Source organism: Myxine glutinosa, chromosome 5 (assembly GCF_964187855.1).
Source record: "Myxine glutinosa chromosome 5, kmMyxGlut1.1, whole genome shotgun sequence".
Taxonomy (NCBI): Eukaryota; Metazoa; Chordata; class Myxini; order Myxiniformes; family Myxinidae; genus Myxine; species Myxine glutinosa.
The window spans coordinates 187,978,271-187,995,270 of record NC_136265.1 but is presented as its reverse complement, the minus strand read 5'-3'; the positions used below and the strand labels follow the sequence as shown (position 1 = coordinate 187,995,270).

General features: G+C 44.0%; 1 protein-coding gene across 1 annotated transcript in view; it reads left to right on the top strand.

The window, feature by feature from the left end:
• The window catches only part of ANKEF1 (ankyrin repeat and EF-hand domain containing 1), a 48,170-nt gene extending 42,072 nt beyond the window's left edge, over positions 1-6,098 (top strand). Inside the window, exons 11-13 of the mRNA XM_078779270.1 lie at positions 1,947-2,005; positions 3,611-3,739; positions 5,021-6,098. Coding sequence (XP_078635396.1) covers positions 1,947-2,005; positions 3,611-3,739; positions 5,021-5,158 — 326 coding nt within the window. The 3' untranslated portion in view covers positions 5,159-6,098. The remainder of the gene's footprint in view (positions 1-1,946; positions 2,006-3,610; positions 3,740-5,020) is intronic.
• The last annotated feature ends 10,902 nt before the right edge of the window (positions 6,099-17,000 follow it).

Sequence of the window (17,000 nt, the reverse complement as noted above, 5' to 3'; positions counted from 1 at the left end):
GGTCCGACGCCAGCTAGTGTCGAGCGTGGCGTAGTTGTCGAAACATCCAGAGGTGGCGATCGAGCCACCCGCGCGGGTCCGATGCCAGCTAGTGTCGAGCGTGGCGTGGATCGCCCCGCGGGCGATGAAAGAGTTCCCGTCAAGGGCGTGCGTTCCATGCGAGGCCCTCGCGGGGAAATCCCCGTTGAGGGCGCGCAACGGCGCCTCACAGGCTGTGAGTGGATCCTAGTCAAGGTCATGTGAGATGCAGATTGTGTCCCGGACTGTGCAAAAAGCACGGACAATGTCGGGTGAGTTCGACGGCCCCGTGTCGATCGGCATACCTTTGACAAATGACCTTTCCGTGAGCACGAATGGCACGTCGCTTCGCGCGTGGGGCAAATTGTTCTCAAATGATTTCGATTTCCACAAAAATAGCACTTTGCGGTACCCCCGGCAGATGGGGTCACGGCAGCAGCGGCTGTCATGCTCGGGCCCGAAGCCTCGAGAGTGTCCGTTGTCCCCGATTCCAACGGAGGTTCAGCATCCGCTCGCTCCGCTGCCACAGACCTCTCCGGTCGCTCACCGGTTAGCCCCGCAGTGACATACGGACGATTGTATGCCTCCGATTGTCTCTGCGCCTCGTAGTAAACGAGCGCCAACTTATGGACTGTCTCAAGAGTTAAATTGACAGTTTCTAGCAATCTTTGACGTATCATCGGTGAGTGTATCCCGGAAACAAATGAATCTCATTAAATCGTCACAGACTTGTTCATGGGATCTAGGTTCACCTGTACAGTCCTTCGCTAAATGGCGGAGATCCTGAACGAAGTGATCGATGGATTCTGAAGGGACCTGTCGTCGTGAGGAGAGCAGGTACTGGGTGTAGACCGCGCTTCGAGTCTTGATGTAGATTCGACGTAGTTCCACTTCAGTAGTATTGTACGTGACGCACTGCAAATTAGGATGTAATTCGATTAATTGTTGTAAAAATCAGAGTTACAACATTGGCTCAGATCATGAGTTTAATCTCAATTGATCCCTAACAATACCTGTAAAGAGAACCAGCGAACATCATATCAATATTCAGCATACATCTGAACTAGTAATGAGTTTACAGATGAGCACAAGCAAGCCGTAACAAAGTGGCGGTACGTACCATCTATTTATGCACCAGCATAGCATACAGTAAATGTCTCAGGTATGATCATAGCGCTGAATGACCGAGTTCTTATAACGGCCGCGTAGCGGACAAAAGACGCATGACACCTGGGTTCAGACGTCAGACAGAATTTCATGACATGACCTATAGGAATATTTGAGGGACAGAGCACAGACAGAGCACAGACAGAGCTGAGGGAGCTAGGCCGGAGAGGAGTAGGTAGAAGACAGAAAGACCACCAACCTGCCTGTGGTGAGTGAGTGAAAGGCCCTCGGAGTTAGCTTCATCGCGGCAGATTCCAATGATTCTGAAGGGTTTGGTTTCTACAGCGTGAAGCCGAGCTAGGTGTGAGGAAGAAGCACCAGCCCAGAGGGGAGAACAGTATTCCATTGAGCTGTGGATGAAAGCCTTGTTTGTGGTGAGGAGCTCAGGTGTGCCAAGGAAGGACTTCGCACGACGGAGGATGCCCAGTCGGCGAGTGGCTTTGGAGGCCAGATTGGAAATGTGGTTTTCCCAGGAAAGATCATGGCAGATAGTGAAACCCAAAAGCTTGAGTGACAGAACTTCTTGGAGAGGATTGTTGAGCAAGTAGATGGGAGGGTTGTCTAGTTGGTCTTTTCTGAGAGACATAGTGAGAGTGTGAGATTTGTCAGGATTGAAAGACATGTTCCACTTGTTTGACCAGTGTGTGATTTAAAGTGTTGTTGCCCATTGTCGTATCTGTATAAGTGTTTTCCGGTTATAATTTTGATAATCTGCTACATTCTGACATTTATCACTGAGTGTGCTCACCTTTTTCCTCAAGGAAAGCAAAACAAATCACCTAAAGGTGGCAAACAAAGGTCGAAGACAAAAGATGCCAAGGTGAGGAATCGATTCCCAAGAAAAGATTTATGTTGTTTTTTTTCCAAGAAAGCTTTAATTACCAAGTAATGTCCTCTCCACCACATCCTCTGAGTTTAAACATGCTCATCCATTAATAGCTTCATTTTCAAACTCGTACAAGTTGAAATCTTATACTCGCCTCCAATCCTTTATCTTCCGTTCTATAACATGTCACTGCTTTTACAACAATGATCTTGCATTATCTTCACGGGAATGATAGAGTCATGTGTCTGGCCTGTTTAGTGTTCCCATGTGAACCAATGGTTGGTTCATATACTGCTGGGAAACCAGGCTCAAAATCCCTTATGCTCTATGTGTTTGTCCTTTTACTACTAATCTCCTTGTAATTTCACATGATAGTAGTCTAACTGTAGTCTAAGGCTAGCAAGATGGCCTGGAGGTGTTCTCCTTTGAATCTTAACCCAGCTACAAACTGACACCCCAGTGTTTAGCATGATGAAGGGTGTGACATCAATGTGTCCCTTGGAAGAGGATCATTCTGGCAGAACTTGTCATTGGTGGATTTAAAAAATTCCAGAGTCTTTTGTGAAGAGTAGGTGAATTATTACCGGCATCCTGAACAAATTCCGTATTCCTGCCTAATTCCTGCTCTTTCTGGATATCCATCGATGCACGTTACACGCTTGCTATCTCAGAGAGTGATTATTTTTAGGGCAGCAGCTCCTGCACTATAAACAAATTAACGTTCACAGGTTGTTCACAAACAACACATTTGAACTCCCATCTTCACCTATGAAGGGCAACCATGGTACTGATGTTTGAGAATGTCTTTGTCATGCTCCTCCATCAGCTTGAGATCGATGTAGAAAAGAGCAATTGTTGTAAAAGTGGAATAAAAAAAAATTAAGTATATTGGCATTTCCGATCCTGATTGTGGATTTGCTTTCGATATGAGACTTTGAGACATTGAAGAACACGTGATTGAGACGTTCACAAAATGCAGTACCAGACAACAGCCAGGCGATGCCATGTGTGCATGCCGGGTTTTCTCGTTCATTGTTTCGTTCTATAAAACCGAAAGAAATGCATTTGAACTTCCATTTTCCCATTTGTTTCAATATTTAATTATTTTTTTTATTTTATACTTGAAATGTAACATCTTGATTTTTCACTTTTACTCTTCCTCTTCACATTTTATAATACACCCACTTGCCTGTTATATAATCCCATTTCATCACTCTTTTATATTGAGTTATGGTTGCCGGATACAGATCAGTGTCCAGATCCCAATCCTGACGAACCAATGGCTGATCGGTTGATCCCCGGATCCCAAATAACACAGGAAAAGATTTAAGGGCTTAACAAGGGATAATCTGGCCGTAGACACAAATACCATATGTCTGTCTTATGCTGAACATTTAATAATGAAATAACTATACTGCATTACTCCCTTTCATCTCCACCGCATCACTCTCCAGTAAAAGCATCTTTTCCATACAGCTCCTTAATGCATCCATTTATTTTTTACATCACTGGTCTTACTTTTGAAAGCCCAATCTAGTTTGTTCCAAGAGATTATGAAGGAATGGCATGAGGAAAAAAGTGAAATTTCCTTGCTTACAGGTTTCCTTAAGAAGTGGGACTACTCCGAGGGCGGACATACTACCCCCTGACAAAATCACGATTGTGGAAGTTGACAAGCTCCTTTCAAACATCCTCAGCAAAAAAGGCATCACATCTATTCCCAAGACAGTAAGTTACATGGAAATCTCTGTAATTATCCCGAATATAGAGAACACTCCTTGTTAAAATTTACATTTCCTTTTTTTTTTTTTTTAAAGTTGTTTTAAACAGGAGATGGGAGTTTGCAATCGCACGTGCGAGTGTTTGTATGTCTCTGTGTGCATGTGTCTGTCCAAGGCATAACATTTTTTCCCCCATTTGAGCTTTTGTCATCAAATTAACAACAATCCTTTATTATGAGAATTTAAAATTTACAATTGGGTCAAAATGTGAAACGGCGAAGTCATAGTGACTAGAAATAGCCCTTATTTACACCGCTGCAGCGCATCAAGTAAGAGACGACCTACTTTTTTGAATCACTTCCGAGTTTCTTTATTTATTTACCACTAACAGAAGTACCCGGCGTTGCTGGGGGAGGAGGGAGGGAGGAGGGAGAGGGGGGAGGGAGGGGAGGGGGGTGAAGGGGAGGTGAGGGGGGGGGGAGAAGGGAAGGGAGGCAGGAGAGGAAGGGGGTTCATATATATATGCTGGTGGGTGAATGTGGCGTTCATCACGTTTCTGAGTTAAGAGTGATGCCGATCAGGAAGAAGAAGAAGTCGTACAACCAAATTCGTACACTTCCGGAATTGTTTGATTTATTTGTGTTCAAATGTCTGGTGATTGTTTTGTATTTATTTATGCGAATGTGTACTTGTATATAACTGTCATTAATTTTAAAAGGCTTAGGCACTATCGAGCGATTTATTTATTTTTTAACTCCAAAAAAACGAACTTTTTTTTTTCATTTTTTATTTTTTATTTTTGGCCTAAAACACTCTCGGAAACTCACTGATGAACTTCTGAAAGTTTGACGAAGATCCGTTCAGCCAACTCTGAGAAAAATGGCGACACACATGCACACAGACCAACTGTCCACACAGACCAACTGTTCAGTATGTCTGTCCACACCAAAACATTTTTACCATTTGAACTTTTGTCATCAAATTTTCAACAAATCTTTAATAAGAGAACATGGAAAACATTGATTATTAAAATTCACATTTTTTTCTAGCTGTTTTCATCAAGTTCAGTTTGAGTACAAAGCGAACGAGGACGGGGTGTGCATTTTCAGATGCTGTCTAGTTAAACAAGTAATGTTTATGGAATATGGCTATGTCGATGGAATTGCTAAGTTTAATGAATGCATCGTTTTGTCCCTAGGCATAGAAAAAGAAAAAAAAAGCTCAAAACACTAGAAGAATTTGATGATACTTGATGGCCATTATGATGACTGACACATCTTCTTTTCAGTTGCAGAGCCCAAATGCTGCAAAAGAAGATTTAATCCAACATCGTGTAGAACGTCGCCTGAGAATGACAGAGGATGTCGATTTTCCTGGATTTGTTCCACCATTCCCACAGCATGTGTTGAAACATACCCCCAATTAATTAGATACAGGATGAACTAGGCTGACCATGAGGCCTTTGGACGCCATATTTCATGAGAGAATGCTCAATTACTAAAAGCAGCGCATCGTTTACAATGAGAACGTATCGTGGTCCAAGTTAATGCAGATATAATACCAATTATTTTGAAAAATACCATCTTGTAGTTATCATGAGAAGTAATCACAGATATATTGTATTGATGTAAAGTTTTCATCAAATGGTTACAGAATTATGTCCATTATGGACAACTTAGATCTGCAATTACAACAGGCCAACACGAATCTTTTAGTTACCTAGGCTTCTGAGGTTATGCTTTTACCTTATGAAGTTAACCAGTTATTACACAGCCTTTGAATACATAACCTCCATCAGATGTTTCTACAGATAATTCGTGGCCTTCTTAGTTTTAGAAAAGTGAATAAAGTTTGCAGGACTTCAAAAGGAATGCTGTCAGGTTTTTGGCAGAATCTCACGGTCAATAGAGCTGAACATGAAAGCAGAATACTGATGGAGGAGAAATGCTTGGAATGGATGCTCTATTATCAGGAACTGCACTTTTCAAAAGGAGATTGATAAGGCAGGTGTCAGGTGCATTCCACCAGCTCCTATAACAGCAAGCTGAAAATGGTGTGACCTGTTAATGTGTGGTTTGATTAATATCCTATCGGAACGTTGTATTGAGAAAGGTCCGTTTAATCTCCCAGTCCTGTCTGTGAAATGTTCCTCTACAATGTACATCATTCTGGAGGTCACTTATTAGATTTTGAAAATTAGAATGACGACAGAGATTGGAGGGTGAGGATGGGGTTATTTATTTTGGGTGTTCTGCCTAAAGCTAGGTTCAATGCTGCCATGAAGGCCCCATGGCAAGGACTACACTGAGTGGGTTGGCTTTGCTTTTTTTTTCCAGTGGAGAGTAGGGGGGAGGATAATTATCCTCAAAACTTAAAAAAAAAAATAGCCAATGCTACAGGTGCAAAGCGAGTATTGGCCATTTTTTGGCCATAAACCCCGAATGAAAGAATGTTGAAGTACTAGTTTATTTATTACATATGCAAATATGATGGGAATTATTACCACCCCTGCACCCACATATACCACCAAATTCTTCTACTCCTGTCACCCCCAAACTTATTAGCCCCTGTTGGACTTAGATTGGGTCTCATCCGTCCGTCTGTGCGTGCATCTGCAACCATATCTCCAAGATGTATGGACCGATTTTGTTCATAATTGGCACAAAGACAATACATGACAATATGTATATGTGTATGTATATATATATATATATATATATATATATATATATATATATATATATATATATATATATATATATATATATATATGTATATATATGTATATATGTATATATATGTATATATGTATATATATGTATATATGTATATATGTATATATATGTATATATGTATATATATGTATATATGTATATATATGTATACGTATATGTATATATATGTATATATATGTATATATGTATATATATGTATATATGTATATATATGTATATATGTATATATATGTATATATGTATATATATGTATATATGTATATATATGTATATATGTATATATATGTATATACATATATATATGTATATATGTATATACACACACACACACACACACATCATTACCTCCACCACTGAAGGTGGATGAGGTTATGTTTTCACCCCAGTCTGTTTGTTTGTCTGTTTGTTTGTTAACAAGATATCTCAAAAAGTTGAAGACGGATTCAAACGAAATTTGGCAGAAATGTAGTGTATGTGACAAGGACGAAATTATTAGATTTTGGTGAAGATCCGGATTCGGATCCGGCTCGAATAATTTTTAAAGTGATTCTTCACCATTGGGAAATCGGGCCAAAAACGATACATAGCGGCATATCTCAAAGAGTTGTGGACAGATTTGGACAAAACTTAGTGGACATGCTGTGTGTGCGACAAGGACTAATCGATTCGATTTTGGTGAATATTTGAATATGGATTCGGATACGATAATTATTTAATTTTTAAGTGAACTTCACCATTGAGAGATCGGGTGAAAAGCGATATATAACATGATATTTCAAAAAGTTATGGACGAGTTATGACTAAACTTGAGAGATGAGTTGGTTAGGTGACATGAACAAGCCGATTAGATTTTGGTTCAGGTCCGAATCCAGATCCGTCCTATCAGTGAGATACAAAACAAACTTTTCAGCCTGGCGGAGGTATGCTCTCTACCGAGTGCCGTTCTAGTTTTGTTTGTTTCATTCATGCAAAATGGAAATCTAGTTTTCACCCCTCAGCCCAATGGGCTAAGGGGTATTGTCGTCACGGGCGTCGTCCGGGCGGGCGGGCGTCCGGGCGTCCGTCAACTTTAGGTTTCCGTCAATTTCAAGGAGAACGGCTTGTCCGATTAAATCCATTTTTGCAGTGTGTGTTGGGATTGAGTAGAGGAAGGTTCTTTTTGAAAATGGGCGTGCTGCGATTTTCAATATGGCCGCAACGGCAGCCATCCGGGCTTCCGTCAACTTTTGGTTTCCGTCAATTTCGAGCAGAACGGCTTGTCCGATTAAATCCATTTTTGCAGTGTGTGTTGGGGTTGAGTAGAGGATGGTTCATGGGCGCGCTGCAATTTTCAATATGGCCGCCACGGCAGTCATCTTGAAATTGGTTTCCGTCAATTTCAAGCAGAACGGCTTGTCCGATTAAATCCATTTTTGCAGTGCGTGTTGGGGTTGAGTAGAGGAAGGTTCCTTTCGAAAATGGGCGCTGCGATTTTCAATATGGCCGCCACGGCAGCCATCTTGAAATTGGTTTCCGTCAATTTTGAGCAGAACGGCTTGTCAGATTAAATCCATTTGTGCAGTGTGTATTGGACTTGAGTAGAGGAAGGCGCCTTTCGAAAATGGGCGCGCTGCGATTTTGAATATGGCCGCCATGGCAGCCATCTTGAAATTGGTTTCCGTCAATTTCGAGCAGAACGGCTTGTCCGATTAAATCCATTTTTGCAGTGTGTGTTGAGGTTGAGTAGAGGAAGGTTCATGGGCATGCTGCAATTTTCAATATGGCCGCCACGGCAGCCATCTTGAAATTGGTTTCCGTCAATTTCGAGCAGAATGGCTTGTCCGATTAAATCCATTTTTCCAGTGTGTGTTGGGGTTGAGTAGAGGAATGTTCATGGGCGCAAAATGGGTTCATGGGTGAAAATTTCATTACTTGCAGTTCCTACTCGGTAGACAACTTCGCTTCAAATAACAAATTATCTTCAATGCTTCTTTTCACCATGCATGGGCTGAGGGGTTGCGCCCACTTTGTGGTGTTATTTATTACCTCTGCCATTGAAGCTGGACGGAGGATATGTTTTTGCCCCAGTCTATTTGTTTGTTTGTTTGTCTGTAAACACGATATCTCAAAATATTATGGACGGATTCGGAAAAAATTTAGTGGACAGATTGGGTGTGTCACAAGGCCGAATTAATTATATTTTGGTGAAGATCCGGATCTGAACACAATAACTTTTGAAATCAATCTTCGCCATTGAGAGATAGGACCAAAACAATATACAGTATAGCACAATATCGCAGGAAGTCAAGCACGGATTATGATAAACTTGGTGGACAGGTTGGATGTGTGACAAGGACCAAATGATTCTATTTTTGTGAAGATCCGGATCTGTATTCGTTTTTTAAATTTTTTAAAGTTATTATTCACGATTGAGAGATATGGCCAAAAATTATATATATATATATATATATATACAGACTTGGCATTTAATATGGAATTTTTTTTTGTGGGGGTGAACTTACTTTTCAAGATGACTTAGAACCAAAAGTTCATTGGAATTATGTTGCAATTTTTCCAGATTTTGTTAATGTGACCTTTAAAAGAAACAAAAACCACATTTGACATTTCGAAACAAATAAATTGATCCTTGAAAGTGATGTAAACTGATATCGAACTCAATTCACGTACAGTACTGTGTTAAACTTCGGTACGTTTTCCAGAAGTATCTCTTTATTTTGCACATTAGCCAAATTTTTTTTTAACAAAAACAAAAGTTAAATTACAACTGGGATTATGGACAGTAAAATTACAGTTCAGTACTTCGTGTAACCCCGACGAGCATTCAGGAGAGCACGTACATGTTGAGGCATGCTGTTCACGAGATTTGCCAAGGTTTGGACAGGAATCGCTTGCCATGCAGTGACAATAGCCTGCTGCAATTCACGCACAGAGGTCGGCTGCTGGTCCAAGTTGTCGATTTGACGCGTTAATTCTGCCCACAAGTTCTCTATCGGATTCATATCTGGGGACATGGCAGGCCACTCCATATGCTCTACACCACGGTCAGCACGGTCACCACCTGAACCAGTTCAAGTACAGGGCCATTCTGGAAGAAACATTGCTTCCATTTGCTCGTGCAGCCTTTCGAGGAAACTTTGTCTTCCAAGATCACAATGCACGGCCTCATCGTGCTCGCATGATCCAACAAAGTGTTGGATCATGCGAGCATGATGAGGCCGTGCATTGTGATCTTGGAAGACAAAGTTTCCTCGAAAGGCTGCACGAGCAAATGGAAGCAATGTTTCTTCCAGAATGGCCCTGTACTTGAACTGGTTCAGGTTTCCATTCAGAACAACCAGGTCAGTTTTGCCCCCTGCATGAAAAGCAGCCCAAACGGTCACCCCACCACCTCCAGCTTGGACTCTTGGCACTATACAATCTTTGTTGTAGGCTTCATGCACTTGTCTGCGCACTCGGACGCGGCCATCTTGACGATAGACCAGAAATCTAGACTCGTCACTGAAGGTCACGTGATTCCAGTGTCCTGGCTGCCATTGACGGTGCTCTCTGGCCCACTGCAATCGGCGCTGGCTGTGTTGATCTTCCTGATCTTCATCAATGACGCAATGGGTATTCTGTCTTTGTGGTCCTCAGGGTGTTTTGGGTCTTCCGGGTCTTTTGGGTCGTCGGGTGTTTTGGATCGTCGGTGTCTTTTGGGTCTTCGGGGTCTCTGACTAAAAAAAATCCCACTTATCTATTTGCGGATGACTCCGCCGTCTGCCGTGACATCCCTCGCCCTTCAGACAGACATGCTGCGTCCTCTTCCTTCTCTTCAGACCTTGACAAAATCACAAGATGGTTAAACACTTGGAATATGTCTTTCAATCCTGACAAATCTCACCCGTTCACAATCTCTCTCCAAAAGATGCTGTCGGGCAAACCCTCCAATATACTTTCTTAACAAACTTCTTGAGGAAGTTTAGTCATTCAAACTCCTGGGTCTCACTATCAGCCATGATCTTCATTGGGCAAACCACAATTAAAAGTTGGCCTCCACAGGCCGCCGCTGATTGGGCATTCTCTGTTGTACAAAGTCCTTCCTTAGCGTACCTGCAGTCCTATCTACCTATACGGTTTTCATCTGCAGCTTGATGGAGTACTGCTCTCCCCTCTGGGCTGACTCCCCTGACCCCCATCTAGCTAAGCTTGACACCGTGGAAACCAAGGCCTTCAAGATCATTGGAATGTCCCATGATGAAGCTGAGTCTATGGGCTTATCACTTTCACATCGCAGACAGGTCAGTGGTCTCGGTCTCTCTGTCTTCCACCATCTCCTTTCTGGTCTTGCACCTTCTGCTCTATCCCTGCTTTGTCCCCCCCCCCCCCCTCCCTCAAGTTTCTGCAGGACGCACGTGGTCCACCATGAACTCCCTTCTGCTGAAATCCACAAAATCCACAATCACTGCTCACTTCCACTTAATCGATACTCTTTTTCCCACCTGTGCAGCCAACTTCCACATTCTCTTCAATGTCATTGCTCTTCCAAGTCTTCAAGACAGCTGTTCACCACCATCTCAGATCATCCCCATCCTTTATTTCTCACTTTTCCCGTCTTTTGTACCTCCTTGCAAAGACTATTCTGTATCTCGATTCCATCCAGGGTTTCAAGCAGACATGCACTACCACCTCGTGTCATCCCCCACCCCGCCGCATGATCATTGTTAACCCCATGAGCCCTTTCCAACCCATATAACTTCCTGATTCCAGTGTTTCCCCCCTTCTCTCTCCCACTCTCTTTTTTTTATTCGTTTCCTCTTAATTTATCACCTTGCCAGTTGTGCCCAATTGTTTCCCCGCTATCCCACTGTCAATTTAACTTTGCTCTTTTACGAGTCTTGCTCTTGTAGAGAAAAAAATTGGGCAGGTGGAGGAGCTGAGATTAATGGAGAGGAAAGAGAAGGGAGATGAGGAGTTGAAGTGGTTCAGGGAAGGTAAGGAAAAAGGGTGTGTTTCAGACTGATAAAGGGGAAGTGGGTGGGGGGGTAGGAGGAGGGAGTCATAGCAGCCATTTTGAATACATTATTAAAACAAAAAACACTAAAACGAATCCCTGAAGTAACCTCATGGAGGAATTTCAATCAGTAGTAATCTTCCCCAACACATCTTGTCCAGCTACACATCCAAGGGACAGCTGCCAGCTGATAATATCAGCATACACTGTGAGCGGAGGCGAAGTTGCTCTTCCGCTTGGTTTATTGGAGAGTTACTTTTAGCCGGTGGAATCCATCACCCTGTTAAGATGAATGCACATTTCAGCATGAAAAGCTGGAATTTCTCATTAAATGCAATGCGTTCCGCTCGGAACAGAATCTCTTGGCTATATTGAGTTGACTATCCAATCTTGTTATTGCCTTCAGATGCACACTCCCACCACCCCCACTCCCGCGACACCCAATGGTCTCCTGAATCAAGCTTATGGACACTCGGGATGTTGGGTGAGCAAACCATTATGGTGGGTTTGGAAAGATTGCAATTCGGTTTGGGTTACTGTGAACCTGTACAATCAGGTGTGATGTCCGATTTACGTTCAATCGATGGACCTGGATTTATCTTCTCCTGAAAACCAGTTGAATTTTACGACCGCATCTCTTTTGCAATAAATGTCTTGCTGAAGGAGCAACAATGGTTTCCCACAATCAGAAAACGTTGCATTTGAAGCAAGTCAGAAAAAACGTTGTTTTTTTTTAAATGAAAGAAATGTCGAGATGGAATCCACAAAAAGCAACCAAACAAGGTAGGAACCAGAACGGCACTCAGTGGAGAGCATACCTCCACCTGGTTGGCCATATCACTCAATGGTGAGGAATCACTTTAAAATTCTACTAGCTGGATCCGGATCCGGCACCATCCTTGTCACACACACAACCAACCGGTCCAACAAGTTTCATCCAAATCCATCCATAACTTTTAGAGATATCCTGCTATGTATCGTTTTTGGCCCTAACTCCTAATGGTAAAGAATCACTTTAAAAATTCTCGAATCCGGATCCGAATCCGGATCTTCACCGAAACCTAATCATTTCATCGTTGTCACATACGCTACATCTCTGCCAAATTTGGTCCGAATCCGTCCTCAACTTTTTGAGATATTTTGTTAACGACGGACAAACAAACAAACAGACAGACAGGGATGAAAACATAACCTCCATCCACCTTTGGTGGTGGAGGTAATGACACCACAATCCTTTTACAGAATGTCATAACGACATATTTTAACGTTCTTGGCATAGGTGACTGCGTGGCAATAGTAACCATTCCATTACATTGTGCTAAACATACAGGCTGAGCAATCAGACTAAAATTTGGTTTCTTTGTTTACATTAAAAAAAAAAGTTTTCTCTTTAATTGTTTTGGGAAAAAAAAATAATTTAGATTTGGTTAAAAATAATGTGAGCAATTTGGTTTATGTCTGTCTGACCACGATACATTCGGTTGTCACTTATCCCATCTCAACCAAACATGGCAAGTGGACTAAGGGTCACACAATGAAGGTTGCAGCGACTTCAGCTCATACTCCCCAAGGGGCTTTTCCTCCTTGGACAAACGCCATGTTAACATGAATAAATAGCCCATCATGGCGCATCTTGGGGCATGCCTACCAGAAGTAAAAAAGATATAAACCACAAACATGTATGATTACATTTTTAAACAGTCATTATCGCTGTTCAACATGAAACTGAAAGAATTCTGGAGGAATCCCGATGTCTTTGAGACATTATATGCTGATATATATATTGTTACTGATCGCGGTTTAGATGGTATGATGGGCCGAGCGGATGGTCCAACCGCAACCGAACAGTTACTCCCCGATTAGAACCCGATTCCACCCGACGTTGACCAGATCGCACCGCGGCTGCTCAATGAGGGAAAAGACTAAAACGACGAATGCAAAGAGGAAAACAAAGGCAAAGAAAGGTTTGGAAATACTACTGAATTTATTGACTATTTACACACATCTATCTATAATTCCAGTAATCTCTGTGTGTGTGTGTGTCTGTCTGTCTGTATGTATGTATGTATGTATGCGACCGCTGTTTCTCGACAACTACCGGTCCGATAAACTTGAAACTTGCCAGGTATATTGCTGGGGACCCGAGGATGTGCCTTTTCAAGGTTTGAAATTAATCGGACAAGTGGTTCCCAAGGTATGGTCACCGTACTCGCAAGCCGTTCGCTTTGGCTTTGCGAATGGACCAAACCATTTCATGTAAATAGAGGGGGGGGGGGGGGGTTCTGTGGTCGTTGCGAATGGACCAAACCATTTCATGTAAATAGAGGGGGGGGGGGTTCTGTGGTCGTTACTGCCACGTGGTTTCAAAGTTTTTTTTTGTTGTTGTTGTTTGCACGCATGTTTTTTTGCACGCACGTACGGGCAAGCACGTACGGGCGTGCCCGTACGTGCGGGCACGCCCTAGTAAGCAAAAAGAAAGCAGTCACGTTTATTTACAAGCACATAAAACGCAGGTGACACAGTGAAATTATTAACTTATACAAGCTTAATTAACCCAGGACAGAACAAACAGAACAAACTCACGTACACAAGAAGGATGGAATGGCAGGAGGTGGATGGCTGGAGGGAGAGGGAGGTCCAAGGGGGTCCTGCAGCACAACTTGCGCGTTTAGCCGCCGCCGTTCCCTCACGGCCTTGCTCAAACCGCCGTTCAGGCCCCCAAGCTGCTGTTGTGGCTGCTGTGGACGTCGCGTGCTTTGCCAGGCCTTGTCCGACTCGTCTGGTCCAACCCTCAACTCTTTCTTGGCCCACTCACTCTTTACCACCGACTCCTCACCGCCACCAACGCAACCAACTGACCACCACCACCGACTCCTCACCGCAACCAACGCAACCAACTGACCACCGACTCCACTGACTGACCCCTCACGACTCTCTCTGGCAACCGACTCACTTGCGCGCGCGCCTTTATAGTGCCTCTGGCGATGAAGCCGCCGGCCTTTTGGACACGCCCATCGGGGTGCTCACCTCGGCCCTGGTTGGTCGCGCGACCCTCTGGCTCCGCCCTTGATGACGACGGGCGGGCACGCCTTTCTTCTCCGATTCAAGCACATGTTCAATGGTGGTTTTGGAGGGGAGGTAATTGGGAATCAAGGCTCGGCAATGACGAAAGGGGATGTGAAGGAAATGGGGATTTTGGGGATGGGAATGAAAGGGGATCTATTCTCTTTCACTGGTGCAATGGAGTACTTCAATTAATGGGAGACACAGCCTTACCCTAAAACACAGAATAAGAGATAACTATCAACAGGGGTATTCTATTACTTGGCTGACGTGTATGCTTGTGGACTAATTATGGGATGCCCTTTCACCTTTACACAGCTCCGGAGGCAGGGGGGCGCAGAATAAACAATAATCATCACCAATTTACCACAATACAACACAATCAAAAAAATACAGGCCTCATATCCGCAACACTGCACCCTCCTCCTCTTAGGCACGGCCCGGGCCTACAACTTTTATTTAGTGTGACATGTAGGTGTAGTTCCCTCTACTTTTAACCTGACCCTGAGTGCGACAGTTTTAAAACATAAATAAATGTGTCCCGCTGCTCCATTGCACCCTGCCTAACAGACTTACGCCCACAGTTAACCGAATTGCGGAATGGTCTTCAAACTATACACTGACGGTGGGAAGCATTATTTACAATGGTGCTATTTTTATTTACAAAACTAACCCAGGACCTGTGATTGTTCTTTCTGGGGGGGAGACAGTCTGCTCTGCATCGACGCACCATGAAAGCACCCAAAAACGCACCAAAGCACCCTCAAGCACCAATCGGTGCACAGTCATCACTGTTCATGAATAAAAATAACCAAACAACCCCTAACCCTGCAGGTGATCTCTTGCTCTTCGGCTCCCTCTGCTGGTTATTATTATTTGGTCTTCCAGATGTTGTCATTCTTTCATTTTCTTACTGGCGGCCTATTTGCAATAAAGTGTGCCCAATGTGTCCTTTTTATTTTCTTTATTTATGGCCCACAGGGCCGACTACGTGTGGTTCACCTGTGGGGCATCGGTGCCCTGTGGCCAAGGTCCGCCAGCAAGATTTCCGGCCCTCATGGCCAGTTCCAGCAGAGGGGCCATGCCCCAACCCATGGGGTCCATAAGTGGTGCTCGGCCACAGACATGTGGTCCATAATGTGGTGCATCGATGCAGACAGCTGGTTCTGGGAATTTCGGGCACACAATGGCCGACCCACGCACGCTCCCCTCGGCGCCCAATGGTGCACAGGTCATGTGGGAGACAAAAGGGGAAAGACAAATGAGCGAGGGGTAAGGTCACAAGGGTACACATCAATAAGGCAATGCAAGGCGAAATGCGTACGGAGGGCGAAGTGAGAAAGCTCGTCCCTACCGTACGTCACCCCCCTGTCACCTACACTACCCTTGCCCTTACCCCATATGTACAAAATCTACCCATTTACCAATTCGTCACTACTGTCACGTCTCCCCATATTTCCTCTATACCAAATTCGTCGCCACAATCCCTCTACTTCAAAATTTGCCATCACCAATTCATCATCAATCCTCATAAGGAGGGAGAGGTGGAATTACGCACAATGTCACACCCACGTCATGATGCATCTCACAATCCAAACATTTGCATCATAAAAAATAATCAAAACATGGCATGGTGTGGAGTACCTGTCACCTCAGGTGAGTGGATGCAGATGGTTTGAGGAGATCCTTCATCCTAACTATCCTCTAAATGATTTTAACACACTTTACACTACCCGGGGTCTCTCCCTGCCAATCCATTGGCCAACTTACACTATGGGTTCTAAAAACCAATTCCCATTGACCAAACTGTGGTGCTTCTCAATTTGGGGTCTCACTCCCCCGATTCATCTCCCGGTGCCCTTGCACAATTTCTGGGCTGTGACGTGTAGCTCTCCCAGCAGGTCTACCCACCTGCACACCTCCACCACTGCAGTTGCCACCCGAGCTTACCTAGCTCCTCACCCTAACCTAACTAACTGGGGACAGCCCCTCCTGGCTCTGTCACCCCACTCGGTGCCCTCTGGCACTGGGCTACCCGGGTCCGTCCTCCGGATCCTCAGGCCCCATCCACAACAACTACTACCGGCTCCCAGAGCCCACCTGCGGCCTCACCTGGCTGACATCCTCACAGTGGTGGAGTGCCCAACCAACTACACACACTAACAGGCTACACGCCCAGCCATTTCCACAACACTAATGCACCCATCCAAAGACCATTCTTTCACCCGCACCACAGATGCCAATATCCAACCACAATTTACCTATACCCTCTACCTAACACTTACACTACCCGCCCCGGGTATCCGTGATGGGGGTCCACTCTTCCCCCATTCACACCTTCGCACCATCCACTCCACTCCACAATTTCCACCATACTCACTCCACGACCATCCATTCCAATACTCCATACCATTTATTCCATACACCTGTCCTCCATTCACCTGTCGTTGCACACCTGTGCAATCATACCCGGTGCCACC